Here is a 19,772-nt window from a genome sequence, read left to right as displayed (position 1 = left end):
GGTGGAAGAGCTCAAGCCTGAGGTTACCCTGGGCTACCCTGGGCTACACAGCCGGTTCCAGGCCAGCCTGCATTATACAACAATACACTTCTTTAAAAATGTTTTTCTGCTAAAAATGTCATTGCTGCAGAATCTGAGAAACTTTGTTCGAATGGGTAGAAATGTTGATCTTCATTTTACAGACCAGGGAGCCAGATGTTCTCAGAAGTTCTGGTGCCCACAACTTGTTCTTACAGCTTGGAACCCTATGATCTTTTATCATGCCATAGCAGTGAGAAGAGTAAGTAGTGCAGTGGGGCGGGGGAGGGATTCAGGACTAGGGCACAGACCGATGCTCGATAGGTACTTACAGAGGAGCGAGTGGAGAGGAATGTATGTGAAGGATGAGTGTTCTACTGCTGTTCTCACATATGGCCTAGCTTTTGGTCTACAATCCAACAGTGAGCTGGGGATTGTGATAACAGAGAAACCCAGATGGTGGTAAGTGGTTGTGGGTACCTTTATTCAGTTTCTGGAGGAGTCCAGATCCCACAGACTGGACCTTCAAGACTCTTGCCATCCTCCATCACAGACTGAGGCAAATGACTTCTGAGCTGCGTTGGGGTGAAGTTTTCCCTCTCTGTACCAGACGTCCAGGTCAGCTACGGCTCCAGCAGAACATGAAGGGAGTTGTTTCTCAGTGTCTAAAAAATTTTCTGTGATTTGAGCTGAATCCAGTTTATTCTGGTAAGTCCTGAGTCTTCTAATAGAGAACGGATGAAAGGAAAGAGGGTGGAAGGGGAGGAGCCCAGGATTAAACAGACCGTTTCTTTTCACTTCCCCATTTGGACTTCACAATTTTGTCTGTTCTCTGGGTACTATCTGCCAAGCCGGGAGGGAAGCCTGTGCCTGCAGCTGACTCGCTCCAGAGCTGATGGGAATCCTGCCGTTCCTACTGATCCCCATGGAGAGCAACTGGACTGTCCATGTGTTCTCACGGACTTTGTGCCATATGCTACTGTGGACAGCCGTGCTAAGTAAGTCGGGACCTCCAGAAGAGAGGCAGGGGAAGGACACCTGGGTTGGGGTTGGATGAATCAGCCTGGCATAGGAGGCATGTCAGGAGTAAGTAGGAGGCTAATAGTTAAAATGTAACAACCTGGTTGGCCTTTGAAACAAAATCAAAGCTGGCAGGAGTTTTTGCTGTTTCTTCTTTTCCTGTCTCTTGGTACCACCTTCCCCTCCTCTGATCAAAATCTAGAGTCCTAGACTTGAGTGAGCAATTAAAAGACCAGTTTCTCTTTGAACTCGTGATTCACACAGGACCAAATCTTAGGCAAGATGTCTAGTACTGCTTAAGACAAGGGCTGGGAGAAAGCTCAAGGATGCTTTTGAGGGGTGGTGGTGGACACTTTATTATATAAGGAGAGGTGCTGGAGAGATGGCTCAGTGGTTAAGAGCACCGACTGCTCTTCTGAAGGTCCTGAGTTCAAATTCCAGCAACCACATGGTAGCTCACAACCATCTGTAATGAGATCTGATGCCCTCTTCTGTTGTGTCTGAAGACAGCTACAGTGTACTAACATATAATAATAAATAAAGATTAAAAAAAAAAAGGAGAGGAGTAGGAAGGTCAAGGTTGACCTGGGAACTTGGGTTCAGGGTTTCATAAACATGGACAAGTCTGGCATTGTCAGTTGTGGGGCCAGAGAAATCTCTCATGCTTCCTTCATTGTGTAGACCATGGGACTTGGTTCTGGCCCTGCTTAGTAAGAAAGTCATGGTCAGGGTCTTAGGCTGAGATGGAGGAAGACTTTCTGGTCCTGGTCTCATCTGTGGGCAGAGGACAGAAACTGATGGTGCCAGGTCATTAGCAGAGTCTGGGTGATGCTCAGTAAGGGAGCCCTATTCCAGGAGCATCTTCTAAGCTCAGTTCCTGGGGCATCTACGCATACCTCTGAGAAGAAGGCATACTGGTATCCACTCACCCCAAGTTATGTGGTATGACTCATAGTGAAATCTGGTCAGCGCTGAGGGACCTCAGCTGTCCAAATATATATTTACACATACACAGACACACACACACACAGGTATATATATATGTATATATATATATATGTGTGTGTGTGTGTATGTATTTATATAAAATATAATATATATATATTTGATACCAGATAGTTTAGTTTTCACATGGGAAGATCAGTCCTAAAGAGGCAATATGCCTTTCTATTTGTGCTGTATAGCTATCAATCACTTGGTGAAAACTCCCAAGGATGACATTTTCTTCCATTTTCCTTGGGTACATCTCCATTTTCCCCCCCATTTTTTTTTCTGGGCCTCCACACTTAGGTAGGACATCCTAACTTCCTTCAGTTGTATAATACCCTCTGACTTTGGTCCTGAGTAGCTATAGAATCTTCCATCCAGCTATGGGGAGGCACGGTGCTTTCGAAGGGCCTTTGGTGGAGGCCTGTTATCTCCTGATGAAGCTCCAGGACTGTTCTGCTTCTCCCAGTTCCCATTTCTCCCACAGTGGATCGTCCTCAGCCAGGCAAAGTGCCCACTGCACTTGGCTTTTACTGCCCGTGTTTCTGCTGATTCTTAAAGTTGTTTGCGCCAGACGCTATTCTGGATTTGAGGTCATATCAGCAAACAAAACTGTTTTCCTGACCTAAAGTACAAGGTCTTTGTCTTCCTTACGGGGAACATTAGACACGAACAGAGTTCTCATTACTGTCTCTTGGGTATAGAATGAAGCATGAGTGGTAGTTTCCCTCTTCTGCATCTCTTTGTTTTTTGTTTTTGCTTTGTTTTCTCTTTTTCATGCACTGCACTATCCCCCTTGCCAGTCCTACATGCTCAGGGGTTTTAGCAATTACTTCTCCATCACTAGCTCCCAGACTCATTTGTCCTTCCTTCCTCGGTATACTTTAATTTCTCTGTCTGTTGATCAGACACCTATAGATTTATCAGCATAGACACAAATTTATATTCAAAATTCAAAATAACATCATTTCCTTACATATTTTCTTATCTTTGTAATATTTCTATCTATATGAGCAAAGCCACCTTTTCCTTGGTCATCCATTTTTATCAACCTTATGTCTCATTAGAAGCCAAGTTTCCTCAGTCTTGTCTCTTAGCTTTCCCTCACGTGTGTCTTCTTTGCTTCCTATTGTCAATGCAGATGAGTAAGCAAGGCCACAAGGGAATATGGGTACATTTGATGGAGTCAAAGGATAAACAAGTTAAGGGGACCTGCCCACAGTATCTGAGAAGTAAAGGCAGGAAGAACTGTAGTTCAAAGCCAATATGGGCTACATGACAAGTTTGTAGCCAGCCTAGGCTACATGAGACTTTGTCTCAACAATAATAACTACAGCAAGAAAAAGATAAAGGGATTTGCAATTAGGTGATGATAATGATGAATGGGATGTGTGTGCATGCGTGTGTGTGTGTGTGTGCATGTGTGTGCAAGTGCATGTGCGTGTGTGCATATGAAGGTAAATGTGGACTTACGGGTAGACAGCGATGATGAGGTGGTGGTCAGATGATCACAGAGACTGTACTTGGGCAAATGGAAGAGAAGAGGACTGGAGGGGGATTGTGATGAAACCTCGGATATTTCATTTTGTGGCCTTTGAAGTTGGTGTGGTTTGGAGCGGTGATGGCAAGGCCTTGAGGTATAGCATGGGCTGTGTGGCTAAACTGTATGAGAGAATATTCACTACAGATGAGGAAGTCATGGCATGATGCAGCCAGATGCTGCACAGGCCACTGACACATGTTCTAGATTACCGGTAACCATCTTTTTCTTACTAATCTCTGGGACTTCCTCTGTCCCAATTAGTCTGACACAGCAGTTTCAGCTCCAAAGCAAACCTCTCATTGTTTACTGAGCTAAACAGCAAACTTTGGAAATTTGCCTATGATCCTTTAAAAGGTAGCCACGTGGTATGTTTGGAACTTCACAGATACCTTATCTGGATTGTCACCAATCCTTACAACAATTATGTCGTAGGTATTGTTGTCATCATCTCCATTTATAAGCCAGGGAATCAAGGCAGAGAACAGTAAAGTTGTCTCTGCAAGGTCACTGAGCATCAGTCATATTACTTTCTTTTCTCATTACTTTGTCAAGACGCCAGGCAAAAGCAACATAAGAAAGGGTTTATTTTGGCATATTTTTTTAGGGCATTGTGGTGGGAAGGCGTGGTGGCACCTTGGCTGACCAAGTCACACCCATAGTCAGGAAACAGAGGTGGATGTTAGTACGTAGCTGGCTTTCTTCTCTATGCTTGTTTATTCGAGCCAGGACCCCAGCCCTTTGGATGGAGACATTCATATTCGGAGTGGGTCTTAGCACTATAGCTAAACTTTTTCCAGAAACACCTTTGCAGACACAATGAGAGATGTTTCCATGGCGATTCTAAATCTAGTCAAGCTGATAACATAAACTAACCACCACCGTGGTAAAGTCAATGTGTGAATTTTGTGTGCGTTCTCACTTGCTGCTTGCTGTTCCAGTTGGCTTTGACAATCCTCCAGAATATGGCCGCCACCTCCATTTTCGACTGCGTTCCCCATTATCGGGGTGGTTTTTGTTTCTTTGTTTTTAAACAGACCAAAGAAGCATTCAGGCTGCAACTTGCTGAGAGTGTTTGCAAGCATCCGTCCATCTTTCTTGGGGAATATTCCTCTTCTGTTTGTCATAATGACAGAACACTTGCAGCTGCACGATGAATATTTCCTCACTTTCTCTGCTAGACTAAACCCAGCCAAGTACAGTGCCCCAAGTCCCTTCCTCTGCAGAACTTCCTAGACTTTGTCCATTCTCTTTTATAAGATGTGGTGGCACAGGACTAGGGATGCAGAGCAGGGTAGATCTCAGGAGGAGAAGGCCAACTTGGTCATTCTAGGCTAGTCAGGGTTATGTAATGAGACCGTGTCAAAACCAAAAGTGTTTTTTTTTTTTTCACACATGCGTATTCTTATCATCAGACTTCAGTGGGGGAACAGAGACTTATATCTTTTCTTTTAGGTATGCTCTGCAAGGCACAAGGTGGTCAATGCAGTCTCTAGGAATACAAAGAGATGCATTAGCAGGGATTTAAGTGTACATCCTGAGATGTGGGGTGTGGGGATCAGAATCCAGTTTTCTAGACTGCCAGAAGAATGCTCTTTCACGAAATGCCCCCTCCTCTTATCCCTGAAAGTATTCAGACTTGGAAGGCTCTTGCCTTTTTCATCTCAATTGTAAAATCCCATCACGGACAGGTGCATAAACACACATGCATATGCACACACACATGCACACATACATGCACACACACATGCACATGTACATGCACACACACATGCACATACACATGCATGGGCGCTCATTTATCTCAAGACTACCTTTACTATCATACCCAACAGTGGTGCCACATGTCCATCTTTGTATTTAGCATTCCTGTCCCATGTCCCTTCCCCTCACCATGTGCCGTTCTATCGGCTCCCGCAGGAAGTCACAGATCTAGTGTACTTTTCTTTCAATTTAAGTTTTAGTTTTGTGAATGACTGTTTTGCCTGCATGTATGTCTGTGCACCACATGTGTGCCTGGCGCCTGAGGAGTCCAGACGAGGATGTCAGATCCATGGGAACTGGATGGTCATGAGACACCACGAGGGTGCTGGGAATCAACCCAAGTCCTCTGAGAGAGCAGCCTATGCCCTTAAATGCTGGGCCATCTCTCTAGCCCCATGATGTCCTTCTGTAATTTCTTTTTTTTTTAATTAGGTATTTTCCTCGTTTACATTTTCAATGCTATCCCAAAGGTCCCCCATACCCACCCCCCCAATCTCCTACCCACCCACTCCCCCTTTTTGGCCCTGGCGTTCCCCTGTACTGGGGCATATAAAGTTTGCAAGTCCAATGAGCCTCTCTTTGCAGTGATGGCCGACTAGGCCATCTTTTGATACATATGCAGCTAGAGACAAGAGCTCCGGGCTACTGGTTAGTTCATATTGTTGTTCCACCTATAGGGTTGCAGACCCCTTCAGCTCCTTTGGTACTTTCTCTAGCTCCTCCATTGGGAGCCGTGTGACCCATCCAATAGCTGACTGTGAGCATCCACTTCTGTGTTTGCTAGGCCCCGGCATAGCCTCACAAGAGACAGCTATATCTGGGTCCTTTCAGCAAAATCTTGCTAGTGTATGCAATGGTGTCAGCATTTGGAAGCTGATTATGGGATGGATCCCTGCATATGGCAATCACTAGATGGTCCATCCTTTCGTCACAGCTCCAAATTTTGTCTCTGTAACTCCTTCCATGGGTGTTTTGTTCCCATTTCTAAGAAAGGGTCCACACTTTGGTCTTCATTCTTCTTGAATTTCATGCGTTTGGCAAGTTGTATCTTATATTTTGGGTATCCTAAGTTTCTGGGCTAATATCCACTTATCAGTGAGTACATATTGTGCGAGTTCCTTTGTGATTGGGTTACCTCACTCAGGATGATACCCTCCAGGTCCATCCATTTGCCTAGGAATTTCATAAATTCATTTTTCCTTCTGTAATTTTTTTACCCTACCAAATTTGCCTAGCAGCAAAACCTGGAATACCTAAATCCTTTTTAAAAAAAGATTTATTTATTTATTCATTTATTTAATTTATTTAATGTATGTGAGTACACTGTAGCTGTCTTCAGACACAGTAGAAGAGGGCATCAGATCCCATTACAGATGGTTGTGAGCCACCATGTGGTTGCTGGGAATTGAACTCAAGACCTCTGGAAGAACAATTAGTGCTCTTAACCAGCTGAGCCATCTCTCCAACCTGAAGACCCAAATCTTAAGCAATGGGCATATGAAATAAATCACAAGAAAGTCAGTTGTAGGGTAGGGCACAAATGCTCAAATGACAATAAACAGACTAAGCTATTAGGTCTTGTATTGCTTAGTGAAAAGTCAGGCGGGAGAGCACTCTTCTGGTGTGGTCTCTTTGCTCTGTGTGTGTGTGTGTGTGTGTGTGTGTGTGTGTGTGTGTGTTCATGAGGGAAATTCTAAGGACATATATACCCAGTGATAATATTTTGTCATGAGTATTTTCTATTTGTCAACAAAGATGATGGACTATCCACAGGATCTGTAGTCCCTCCTCATGAAAGAAAAACCCTACTCCCAGGATGGACCTTGGCAAAGTCTGATGTACTAAACCACTAATTCTATGTAAACTTCAACCGGGGCCTTAGCAGTCAAAGGTGTTTGGCCCTTTAAAGTGTCACAACACACATGCTAAGGGGAAGGGGCCTAATTATCTCTGAAAGTGTGCTTTATCCAGGAAGTCCCAGGGAAGGGCCAGGCCTTGAAGGGTGGGCTGTGGGAGTGAGTTGGGGCTCTGGGTCTGGGTAGGCATGTCTCAGTACAGAAGGCCCTGGTTGATGCTTACTTCCTTTCTTACAGATCTTGCTGCTGGGACTCATGGTAAGTCTTCTTTTTATATCTCCTCACTCTCTTCTTTGTCACCGTCTCTTTGTCTGTCTGGAGCTGCTCTGAATGGATCAGCAACCGGGCTCAGTATCAGGTCAGGACCAGGAATGGACCATTGTTCTCAGAAGATGCCCTGCACTTCTCCTTCTCTCTGCCCGGGAAGGAAGATGATCAGAAGCCATGGCTAGCTAGGATATCAACTCTTCTAGTCCTGTTAGAGTGAGATGTGGCCAGTTATCACAAACTGTCCTTGTTCTCAACTGCCCTTCACTCTCTTAGTAAAATTGTTTAAAAGGTTGACCTCAAAGAAGCAGGGAGTGAATGCCCAGAGCCTGAGGAAGTGGAGGAGAGGTAAGGATGAAGACAAAGTGGTTAATGGGCACAGGGGTCGAGTTTGATATGAGGAGTAACTTCTAATGTGCTGTAGCAAGAAAGGTGTCTTAGTTAGGGTTTCTATTTCTGTGTAGAGGCACCATGATTGCAACAACATTTAATTGAGGAGTTCCTTACAGTTCAGAGGTTCAGTCCATTATCATCACAGCAGGAAGCATGGCAGCATCCAGGCAGGCATGGTGCTGGAAGGGTAGCTGAGTGTTCTACATCTGGATCTGTAGGCAGCAGGAAGAGAGAGTGGCACTGGGCCTGGCTTGAGCATCTGAAACCTCAAAGCCAACCCAGCGACCCACTTCCTCCAAAAGGCCACACCTACTCCAACAAGGCCACACCTCTTAATAGTGCCACTCCCTATAAGGGGCCATTTTCATTCAAATCATCACAAAGGCCTTTTCCCAATTGAGGCTCCCTCCTTTCAGATAACTCTAATTTGTATGTCAAGTTTATGATACTAGCCAGCACAGAGCTCCATGCCCTGTTCTTCTGATTAGAGATCCATCTGCAACTGGGGGGGTGGGGTAGGGGGGAGTGACAGGAGGGATGGAGAAGAGAAATGGAAATATATCTTGGTGAGAGATATTTCTGGGGTGTCTCCTTTGCCCCCTCCTATCTTCTCTCTTGCTTTACCCTGCTGAGGATCAATTACACTCCTTGTGATTTCCCTGGGGCTCACAGGATGGAATAAGTAGAAGAATTCAATGGAAGAAGCTTCCTGGGCCTGGTCCCACCCTTGGTGCTCTCAGTAGGAATGCTGGTGTCTTTTTAGCAGAAACTTGGGGCCTGCTGAGGTTCTTGGGGCTTCCTTGCCTCACACTGCCTGCTCTCTCCAAAATTGAGCAGATCTTCCAAAGGCTGTGGTCAAACTCGAGCCCCCGTGGATCCAGGTGCTCAAGGAAGACACGGTGACACTGACATGCGAAGGGACCCACAACCCTGGGAACTCTTCTACCCAGTGGTTCCACAATGGGAGGTCCATCCGGAGCCAGGTCCAAGCCAGCTACACGTTTAAGGCCACAGTCAATGACAGTGGAGAATATCGGTGTCAAATGGAGCAGACCCGCCTCAGCGACCCTGTAGATCTGGGAGTGATTTCTGGTTAGTAAAGGCTGGCCCTGGGAGGAGATGGGATACCAAGAAGTTGGGGGTGGAGTGGGGTGGATCTGCTTACTGCAAAGTTTGCAGGAAATGGGGTGGGCTGGTTTCTGGGAAGCATCCCAGGGAGCTGCTTCAAGGGCCTTTTGTCCACCCGTTTCCGCTTTTGCCAGCCCTTGTGCTCAGCCTGCAGTGGAGGGCACACAAATTCCTGAGAAACTGTGTGAACAGTTTGTTGTGGTAGTCCTGGTTGAGCAAGAGAGTTCAAGGGCACGGGCAGCTGAATGTGGCAGAAAAAGGAAGTCCCTATTTCATAGAAACCCTTCTAGTTCATGACACCCAGAAAAATGCCAATAGTATGCAACTGAATCCAAGCCCTGGGGAAGAACTGTGTATACAAAGCTGACTGATGTATTTAACCTTGAGCTCAGGATTCTCATCTGCTCAGCTGAAGGTGCGGAGACCTCTCCCCAGAAGGTTCTGGGGAGCACTCACCTCTCCCCCTTGCAGTTCCAGCAGGTCCTTGACTTTCTTTTTTTTTTTCTTCCATCACCTTGTGAGCACTCGACGTGAAAAGCTGTGTCTCGTCCATCTTCATATTTGTAGTATCCGAAACAGGGCATGGCTTGTTAAAACTTTGCCGAGCAGATCATTGATTTTACAAGGCTCCTGGCAAAAAGTAGGTTTCCCTTCTAGAAGAACTACCAGGTGCTATTAGCAACTGCTATTGCTGTCGTTTTACGTAGTTCCCTCCTATCATCCGGTCCAGGGTTTCCTCAATGGTATACCCACAGCAAGCTAACGATTTGCTCCAACCCTGCTTGGACTGTGGTTCCACATTTATTACTAATCATTAGAGACACCGACAGTTTTGGAGGTTCAAGCTGTTCTTCCATCCCCCAAATGGAAGACTCTGTTGTATCTGCTTCATACTTGTCTCCTCTGGCCGACTGAATTCCTTCATCTTTCCTGCCAAGAAGGGAGGAATCGCATCCCCATCTCAGGAGAGGAAGGGCAACACGCGTGTATCTTGGATACCTGTTGCGCGCCATGAACTACTGTCGCTGTGAAATCTGATCATGTCTATTTTCACAGATGAAGAAAGTGAGGCCCAGAAGCCTTAACTTTCTTGCCCCAAATTGAAGAGCTCCCAAATGAGTGGAGCTAGAAACAGAGATCGACTGCCTGACGTCAAACTAAAGCTCTCCCCCTTAGCATATCGCATCCCACTAGGAAGAGCGACCTGACCCTCTGAGTGCTATGGTCCTTTCGTGTCTTTCAGACTGGCTGCTGCTCCAGACCCCTCAGCTGGTGTTTCTGGAAGGGGAAACCATCACGCTAAGGTGCCATAGCTGGAGGAACAAACTACTGAACAGGATCTCGTTCTTCCATAATGAAAAATCCGTGAGGTATCATCACTACAGTAGTAATTTCTCTATCCCAAAAGCCAACCACAGTCACAGTGGGGACTACTACTGCAAAGGAAGTCTAGGAAGGACACTGCACCAGTCCAAGCCTGTCACCATCACTGTCCAAGGTAAGTGGACTCTGTCAAGATATTGGAAAAGGAGAAGAGGAGATAAGCAAAGGTTTATATAAACCTACAGTTTATATAGCTCCACATGGAGATCTAGGAGTGCCACAGAGCAAAGCTGAGCTTTAAGGCAAAGGCAAGAGCTATGAAGGCCTTGCCAAGTGATGCCAAGTGGGCTCGGGCCAGAGTTCCTCACTTGCAGGCAGTGGGTGACAAGGCTGCTGGGCAGCAGAGCCTTGTTGTTGCTACATAGATACTTTATGCTCCTAGACATTCCTAAGAGCTGAAGTTTAACTTCTTGTCCCTCATGTAACAGCCGTTCACTCTTGAACACTGTTCTAGATAGTGGTAGTACCAGCCACTCTGGGAGGCTTCAGATCCATCCTCCCTGCCACCTCTGACGGCTGTCCCTTCTGCTACTACACTGTTACCAGTGTGCCTTCATTAGTTTGGTTTAAGGTTTGTGGGGAGGCACGAGTCTGTCCACTAAAGGTATGCTTATGAGGTCTCAGGGAAATGTACTACACCTATGAGTGACCAGACACAGTGACTGGGCATAGGATTGGAGGAGGGATGGATTCATGGAGAGTACTTAATACCTGTCCTCATGTCTGTCTTCTCCAGGGCCCAAGTCCAGCAGGTCTTTACCAGTATTGACAATTGTGGCTGCTGTCACTGGGATTGCTGTCGCAGCCATTGTTATTATCCTAGTATCCTTGGTCTATCTCAAGAAAAAGCAGGTTCCAGGTTGGTGGCTCTCTTTGGTGCCTCTTATTCTCAGCTAGCTAGGGGTTACTCATTTGATTTTGATATTGTCCCATCCTATTCATTCACCTACTTACAAATATATCTGTTAAGCAAGACTTGAACAAACCTGATGATGTGCCATGACCTATGCTAGAGACTGTAGGCACTGGATTCCATTTCTACCCCCAGCTGGCTCTCAGCATTGTGAGGAATACCAGGCACACCAGTGGGTACTTATAAGAAGGGATTAGAGGCAATGCTAAAGACCTGCTTGTGTCCTGCCATCCCAGGACAGTAATGCAGAAGAACTGAAGTCTGAAGCCAGGGTCAGTGAGATGGTCCAGCCAGTGCAAATTCTTGCAGTTCAAGCCCTGTGATCTTAGTTCAATCGCTGGGATCCAAGTTAAGTTGGAGAGAGAGAGAGAACTGATCCTACAAGGGTGTCCTTTGACCTTTGTAGATGGGCTATGGTGTGTACCGCACCCCACCACAGCAATAAATACCTTAAAAAGTATGTTTTTTTTTCCAAAGAGTCTGATGCTAGCTTGGACTGTAGGATAAACTTGAAGCCAGCCTGTGCTACACAGAAAGACTCTTTGTAAAATATAAAAGAGAGAGGCGAGTCTATAACCCTGTGTGTTTGTCAGCTTTCTGTCAGTATAACGAAGTGCTTCAGATAATCTACCTATGAAGGAAAAACACTGCTAGGCATGGTGGTATATATATACATATATATATGATTTATATAATTTTAGCATTCAGGAAGCCAAAGAGGGTCACAAGTTCAAGATTCTATCTTAAAATAGCTAAGTAAATAAGTAAGTTTAGTTGAGCACTGTTTTGTAGACTTGGTCCCTATTGCTTTGGGCCCAGCAAAGCTATAATATCCCACATTCACAACAGGATAAAATTCTCACTTAAGGCCAGTAAGAAGAGATCAAGGAAGAGACTGGCAATCCCACAATCTTCTTCTTCAAGAGCATGTCCCTAATGACCTAAAGACTTCCCACTAGGCCCAAAACACTGAAGGGTCAGCTTCCTCCCAGTTATTCCACCTTGACCAATCACTTAACACATGAGATTTTAATGGACATCTCAGATCTAAATGGTGGCAGGCAGCCTGGCTGGAACAGTTAGAAAATGTTTCATTGGGGAGCCAGTGTGATGTTGTGACTGAAATACACACACGGGGACCAAATTGCTGTGGTCCAAACCTCAACTCACAGCTTACCAGATCTATAATGTTGAGTAAATTACTCAGCCTTTGGGCCCCAGTTTACCAGTCTGGAAAATGAACACTATGGGGCCCACCTTACAGGAATATTAGGACAATGAATAAGGCCAAAGCCTTTGTACCAGAACCTCAAAGACAAAAAAGAACACATACATAGAGGTTGGAGAGATGGCTCAGATGTAAAGAGTACTGACTGTTCCTCCAGAGGAACCAGGTTCAATTCCCAGTACCCACACGACAGGTCATAGCTGTAACTCTGGCTCTAAGGGATCTAACACCCTTGCACAGACATAAATGCAGGAAAAACACAGATTCCCATATAGTGAAAATACATCATTAAAAAAAATACATAAGTATAAGCTGTCACCACTGTGGAGAAGGATGATGTCCCGGGGGTAGGCATCAAGGCAAAGTGGAAGAGCGTTCTAGGATCTGTGGCCAAGCGTGGAAATGAGGAATGTTGTAGGCAGGTCAATGGAAGCCATTGAAAAAGGGGAAATACTACTACTACTAATACCTGATACCTCAAAGCACACTCTGCATTGGCTAGTTATGGAAGATTAGTAAACATTGAGATATGCAGAGAGAAAGGTTACACTGTTTTCTTTAGACAGGGTCTTGCTTTGTAATCCTAACTAGTCTGGAATTCACTGTGTAGACCAGGCTGGCCTCAAACTCACAGAGATCTTCTTGCCTTTGTCTCCTGGGTGCTGGGATTAAAGGTCTGCTCCATTATGCCCAGCCAAAAGATCACACCTTTAAAAGGCTGGACGAACCCAGGAAAGTTGCAGGGGGGTTGTTTTATGTCACACCTCTGGGTGTCCTCTTGGGTTAGTCACTATGGGCTGGAGATGTTTCTGGGCAGGGGAGCTGGGAATTGGGGAAGAGAGGTGTTGCTGGTGTGAGGGGAAGGTCTCTGTTGCTTTTAACTCTGTTCTGACCCTGCTCCTTGATCCTGGGCTCACCCCATAATCCTACTAACTTCCTACGTGCCCCTCCTAGCTCTCCCAGGAAACCCTGATCACAGGGAAATGGGAGAAACCCTTCCAGAGGAAGTAGGTGAGTACAGACAGCCCTCTGGGGGCTCAGTGCCTGTCAGCCCAGGGCCTCCATCTGGACTGGAGCCAACAAGCAGCAGCCCATGTGAGTTCAGTGGGAGTGCAGGAGAGGGAGGAGCCGTGGGAGAAGGCTGGGTCTCAAATCTCTTGGTCAGTTCTGAGTCTAACTCTTGGACCTAAGGAAGATCTCACTAGAGATGAGAAGAGGAACGTTGATTCCGGATCGAGGAAGAGGGTGGGCCGTGACTAAACTCTAGTAAAACAAGGAATCCGGACACATTTCCAGTACAGGACTGCAAAGGCATTTGCATCTTTTGGGGGAGATGTGGCAGAGTTCCAACGGACAGGGTTAGCAGTTGTGAGACAGAGGTCAATGGGGTGGGGCAGCCTAGGACAAAAAGAGATCTGAGGTAACCCTGGAGATCTTTTCAGGAAGGTGTCCCTGTGTAGAGGTACTGCTACGCTTAGAACAGCTCAACTTTTAGTAAAATATTGAGAGGAGATTTGAGTTGAGGAAATTCTAGGGGATTGGAGCTATTCATAGGATACACTTTGTGGGCACACTGTGGCTCTAATGCCCACTCATGATAGTTTATAAAACATTGGCCTGATCGTTGATCCATGATGATACAACTGAATCTGGAGTAGGTCATTCCCCAAAGTGCGGAAGGAATAAGTGGGTGGATGAGTGGTTTAGATGGCCTCTGAACCCTTATATAGTTCCGAGATTTGAAAGCCTGGTGCAGGAGGAAGAATGTAGGAGTGGGAGTTGTCTCACTGTAGTTAAAGACAAAGCATAAAGGCTAGTGGAGTTCTCTAGAGGCTTCCATGACAGCAGAACTAGGCAGGAGGAAGGGTTTCATGTAGATTGCATTTCAGGAGGCTGGAGTGTGACTCAGAGCTGAGCCAACAGATAAGAGAGCTTGAGCAAAACAGCGTTCACTTGGCTTGGCTTAGAGCAAGGTCTGCATTCTTCAGCCAGGCTGCATAGATCCATGTCCAGGATTGAACTAGATCTATAAGAAAATCACAACTGGACTCACTTTCTTGTCTGGCTCTGTCTACTCTGGTATAAACACATTTCACATGGCATTTATGTAGCCTGGCACCTGAGCTGGGGTTTCCCCTGAAGGCATAGTTAGCTACTGGGATTGCTAAGTAGTATATAAAAGGGAGGAGCACCGAATGCGTTGTGGGGCAGAATTTAGAACATAGCAAATAGGGCTCTTTGTGTTTGGGGAGTGAGTGAAGAGACTGAAGACATTGTCTCAACCTCTTTCTCCTCTTCCAAAAATGAAGGTTTATAGACACTGGGGTTGCTTTTCCTACTGGCAAAGGGAACTTTGGGCAAAAATATAAGAGAATGTGGTGTTTGGGATATTAGAGAAACATCTTTTTCTTCTCTTTCTTTCCCATTTCCCTCTCTCTTTCCCTCCCTTTCTCTCTTCTCTTTCTTTCTCCCTCTCCGCTCTCTTTTTCTTTCTTTAAAATATATTTATTTACTTTATGTATATGAGTACACAGCAGAAGAGGGCATCGGATCCCATGATGGATGGTTGTGAGCCACCATGTGGTTTCTGGGAATTGAACTCAGGACCTCTGGGACAGTAATCAGTGCTCTTAACTACTGAGCCATCTCTCCAGCCCCCTTTCTCTCTCTCTCTCTCTCTCTCTCTCTCTCTCTCTCTCTCTCTCTCTCTCTCTCTCTCTCTCTCTCTCTCTCTCTCTCTCTGTCATAGCATACCTACTTCTCCAGTGCTTCAGCAAGAATAAACTACACTTGTCCAGTATGGAAACAGCCATCTGAGAAGACAAACATCCGGGCTTGATTTCACTCTGATCTAAACCCTGATCTAAACCCTTCTGCACTCCGTTCTCCAACCTCACAGAGCCTCAGTGCTGCCTAGTCTGCTGCTAGGAAAGTTGAGCGATTTTCTGACAAGGATGTGGCATGTGGTGGGGTTTGTTTCCCTTTGCCAGTATGGCCAGCAGAGAAGGCTGGCTTCCACGATGGTCAGGGAAGGAGGCAGCACTGCTTGGCCCAATAGCCTGGGTTGGGGTTGGCAAGCCGTGTCTGGGGTCTTCGCTTTGAGCTTTGGTTTTGCAGCCTCAGTAGCAGCCCATCTGGCCCTCTTTCCCAGCAGTGCCCATGCTGATCACTTATTTTCATCCACAGACAATCCTCCTGATCTGGAAGAAGCTGCCAAAACTGAGGTGAGGGAGCCCAGCCCTGTCCTATCCCTCTTCCCGTTCATCTGCTTCCCCACGACCTCTCCTCAGCTCTCATGGCTCATTTCTGCTTTCCCTAGGCTGAGAATACGATCACCTACTCACTTCTCAAGCATCCCGAAGCCCTGGATGAAGAAACAGAGCATGATTACCAGAACCACATTTAGTCTCCCTTGGCATTGGGAAAAGCAAGCCAGAAAGGCCAGGATCTAGTGTCTCCTGGTCCAAGGGATGCTGTAGATATTAAAGAAAACATCCAGAGTCACTTCTGTGAGTCCTGAAACCAACAGACACTACGAGATTGGTTCCCAATGGTTGACTGTACTAATGACTCCCATAACTTACAGCTTCCCAACTCAAGACTCTTCTGCTATCGATCCACACTGCCACTAAAATTAATCAACTTACTGCCGTTAAGAGACTGCAGCAACGTGGGAACTGCTTATAATTCACGCTAAGATAAGGAGAACAATTAATGTTAGGATGCATCATCTCGGTGATGATAAACCAGACTTGTACCAACCTGTCAAAGATGATGCTTCTTTATAAGGAACTTCAATTTTTTTTTTATTTTTCTATAAAGGTCACATGTTACTTTAATAGTAAAATGTTGTAAAAACAAACCATCTTTCTATTTACTTTTTCAAGGCTGCAATGATTGGAATATAGGCTGAGCTCTCTGGGGTTTGTTGGTCTTCTGCGAGAAGACTCTTGGGGAGATGGGTTAACTTTCCCCTGGGGAGACATAAGAGTCTTAGGTAGAGCCCTCGTGACAGACCAAAGTCATATGATTACACTCAAGTCTAGTTTGGTGCACCAGTGAGTTTATCCAGCTTATTTGTGGGGACATGAGTGAAGGGTTCCTTTCAGGGGTGTGGAAGATCTTATAACAACAGTCTTAGCACCAATGACGTCTTTACAGCCACATAGATGGCCCCCCACCCCCTCTTTAGTTTGTCTCCCTCAAACTCCCAGTCCTGAAGCCTGTGCCTTTAGACCTCCAGGATAACGAGCATGCACGACTATCCACCACCACACCTGGCCTGGTAGCAGTAGATAGGAGGTAGAGGAGAGGACAGACAGGGATTTGGAGTAGAGGGCCAGTGCCCCTCCCTTCAAACTGAACATGCTTCCAGTGAACTTGTCTTTTTGTTTCCACTTCCTTCTTCTCTTTTCTCCTATGACAAACAGAGTAATCACTTTGTTATGTAACAGGAGTTCTCAGGAAGTCAAACTTTGGATGAAAGCCAGTGGTAACTGAAGGATGACCTTGAACTCCTGATCTTGCTACTCCCACCTCCTAGTTGCTTGGATCATATTATGTTTGTATGTTCACAAAAATCACTCAGGCAGCTATTTAAGCTTGCTGTAACCACATGAGTTCAGAGTGTAGACATATAAATGAAAAAAAAAGGGAGAAATTCTATGTTGTCCTCATTCCCCTTGCTGCTGCTGCTGCTTCTTCTTCTTCTTCTTCTTCTTCTTCTTCTTCTTCTTCTTCTTCTTCTTCTTCTTCTTCTTCTTCTTCTTCTTCTTCTTCTTCTTCTTCTTCTTCTTCTTCTTCTTCTTCTCCTTCTCCTTCTCCTTCTCCTTCTCCTTCTCCTTCTCCTTCTCCTTCTCCTTCTCCTTCTCCTTCTCCTTCTCCTTCTCCTTCTCCTTCTCCTTCTCCTTCTCCTTCTCCTTCTCCTTCTCCTTCTCCTCCTCCTCCTCCTCCTCCTCCTCCTCCTCCTCCTCCTCCTCCTCCTCCTCCTCCTCTTCCTCCTTCTCCTCCTCCTCCTCCTCCTTCTTCTTCTTCTTCTCTCTCTCTCTCTCCATCTCTCTTTCTCTGTCTATCTCTGCCTCTCTCAAATGAATAACCATTGTTGTAGGTGTTGTGTACATTCAGGGTATATATATTTGATATTGTTTTTAGAAAGCCTATACATGTGATTATATTGTTGACTTATTTTGACTGGGCCTTTCTGGATGTTAGCCTAGCTTCGGGCTCATTGAAAGACCCTCTCTCAAAGGATTAAGCAGAGAGAGATAGAGCAGGGTATCAGATGTTTTCCTTTGACCTCTGCACACCACACATAGGCAGCCCACACACATGTGTGCCTATGACACACACAAATAAAATAAACAATAATAATTTTAAAAAATCACTCCAGAATTTCTGCTTTGAACTCTCTGATAACCAAGCCGTGGTTGCACGGGTCCATCCTTGTGTGGATCTTAGTGGTTCAATCCAAACACACAGAACAAATAAGGTTGTCTGACACTAGGGAGACCTCCCGAAGCTCTTGCCTTCCTAATGTGCACCTTTGAGTGTGCCTCATGGAATCGAGTCAGTTCTTTCTCATATCCTCTTTAGCAAGACCCTTCCTGGACACTGCTCTTTGTTTTTATTTTCTCCATGGTACAGTGTAGATAATTATGCATCTCCTTCTTTTATATATTCTCATATATACTAAAATGTAAGCTCACAACAGCCCTGTGTTTTCATTTTTCACTAACATAGTCCAGAGACCAGAACAATGCAATAGATTGTTAAATGAATTAATAAATAAAACTTGCCTCTCATAGTTTCTGGGTTATTTGATATTCTTGCATGCTGGCCAAGTGCTCTACCACTGAGCTACCCGGTGTTATTTGACGTTCTTGATGCTGTGGCTTAGATTTGTTCCCCTGAAACCATACATTGGAAACAGTCCCCAATGCAAGGGAGGTGGGGTCTGATGGGAGGTGACTAGCCCACAGCAGAGAGCTAGTTTTGTGGGAGTGGCTTCCTTCTAAAAGGGCGAGTTTGCTATCTTTTGGCTCTGTTTCTCCTTCCTGCTCCATTTCCCCCTTCTTAACCCATGAAATGACAGGGCAAGAAAGCCTTTACCAGATTCTGGTCCCAGCCTCCAGAATATAAAGAATTATATTAATAATTAATAAAGAATCATCCAAGTCCCTGAGGGATTGTCATAGCAACCTGAAAAGGACTTTCTGAATCTCAAGAGGTCAGTGAAAACCTATCTTTCCTTGAAACCTTAGCAAATTTATCTAAAATTCTTACATGCATTGGAAAAGATTTGAACTTAAATAGACTTGGGAGTCCGTTTTGAATTTGGTGTAAGGTGAGTACCTGACAATTTTTTCCTGTCTTGAGGCTAGGTATTCCAAGGTTATTCCTTGAGCAAATGATTGGAAATGGTTCAAATATCATTATCAACTCCCACACACAGGTCTACACCCATGTCCAGTCCTCTTCCGTTGCCTTATTTCATTTCTTTCTTCCCACCTCAGTAGCATACACATCATCATCATCATCATCATCACATCATCATCATTATTATTATCATTATCTTTATTATATTTTGATGTGTATAAAGCCCTGTTTTCTCTCATTCGTTTGTTTCAAGATTTTCTTGGCTGCTGTTCTCTTCTAGATAAACTTCAGAATTTCACAAACCATAGGGCCCTGGGATAATTGTCTGTGTAGATTACTTGCATAAGGTTTTATGTCTGTGTTATACTGAGACCTCCCAAGGTATAGCTTCTTGCTTGTTTGGATAATAGACTTCTCTTATAACATGGCCTTTTAAAAATAGGACATATTAGATGGGCTATGGTGGCGCACGCCTTTAATCCCAGCACTTGGGAGGCAGAGGCAGGCGGATTTCTGAGTTCGAGGCCAACCTGGTCTACAGAGTGAGTTTTAGGACAGCCAGGGCTACTCAGAGAAACCCTATCTCGAAAAAAAAAAAAAAAAAAAAAAAAGGACACATTTTATGTGCATTTGTGTTTTCTTGGGTATTGTATCCATGGAGTTACAGAGAGTTGTGAGCTGCCAAATGGGTGCTGGGAATTGAACCTGGGCCCTTTGGAAGAGCAGCCAGTGCTCTTAACCAGTGAGGCATCTCTTCAACCCCAACATGGCCATGTTTTGCATGAGAGTTTAGACTCCGTTTCCCCCACTCCATATCACTATTACTCTGATTAAAATTTTCTATACTTTTTGAAGACAATTTTGAAAAGGTGTATTTTTTTTCCTGGTAAATCACACATT

The 19,772-nt window shown here is 45.1% G+C and overlaps 1 protein-coding gene across 2 annotated transcripts; it reads left to right on the top strand.

Annotated features, from left to right (window-relative positions):
- The first annotated feature begins 845 nt into the window (after positions 1–845).
- Positions 846–16,359, top strand: Fcgr2b (Fc receptor, IgG, low affinity IIb). 2 transcript variants are annotated; one of them, NM_001077189.1, is made up of 8 exons: positions 846–1,016; positions 7,423–7,443; positions 8,683–8,937; positions 10,217–10,471; positions 11,093–11,215; positions 13,452–13,592; positions 15,684–15,721; positions 15,817–16,359. In NM_001077189.1, the coding sequence occupies exons 1-8, from the start codon at positions 914–916 to the stop codon at positions 15,901–15,903; spliced, it is 1,023 nt and encodes a 340-aa protein (NP_001070657.1). In that variant the 5' UTR covers positions 846–913; the 3' UTR covers positions 15,904–16,359. The 2 variants fall into 2 exon arrangements, with proteins under 2 accessions (NP_001070657.1, NP_034317.1); NM_010187.2 differs by lacking the exon at positions 13,452–13,592.
- The last annotated feature ends 3,413 nt before the right edge of the window (positions 16,360–19,772 follow it).

Source organism: Mus musculus, chromosome 1 (assembly GCF_000001635.26).
Source record: "Mus musculus strain C57BL/6J chromosome 1, GRCm38.p6 C57BL/6J".
Classification (NCBI taxonomy): domain Eukaryota; kingdom Metazoa; phylum Chordata; class Mammalia; order Rodentia; family Muridae; genus Mus; species Mus musculus.
This window is presented reverse-complemented; position numbering and strand designations above follow the sequence as displayed.

Excerpts from the sequence above, each read along its gene's own strand:
- Fcgr2b (NM_001077189.1), top strand. The coding sequence starts at position 914 with ATGGGAATCCTGCCGTTCCTACTGATCCCCATGGAGAGCAACTGGACT. Across the intron at positions 11,216-13,451 it reads CAAGAAAAAGCAGGTTCCAG|CTCTCCCAGGAAACCCTGAT; the intron begins GTTGGTGGCTCT and ends TGCCCCTCCTAG. Across the intron at positions 13,593-15,683 it reads GCCAACAAGCAGCAGCCCAT|ACAATCCTCCTGATCTGGAA; the intron begins GTGAGTTCAGTG and ends TTTCATCCACAG.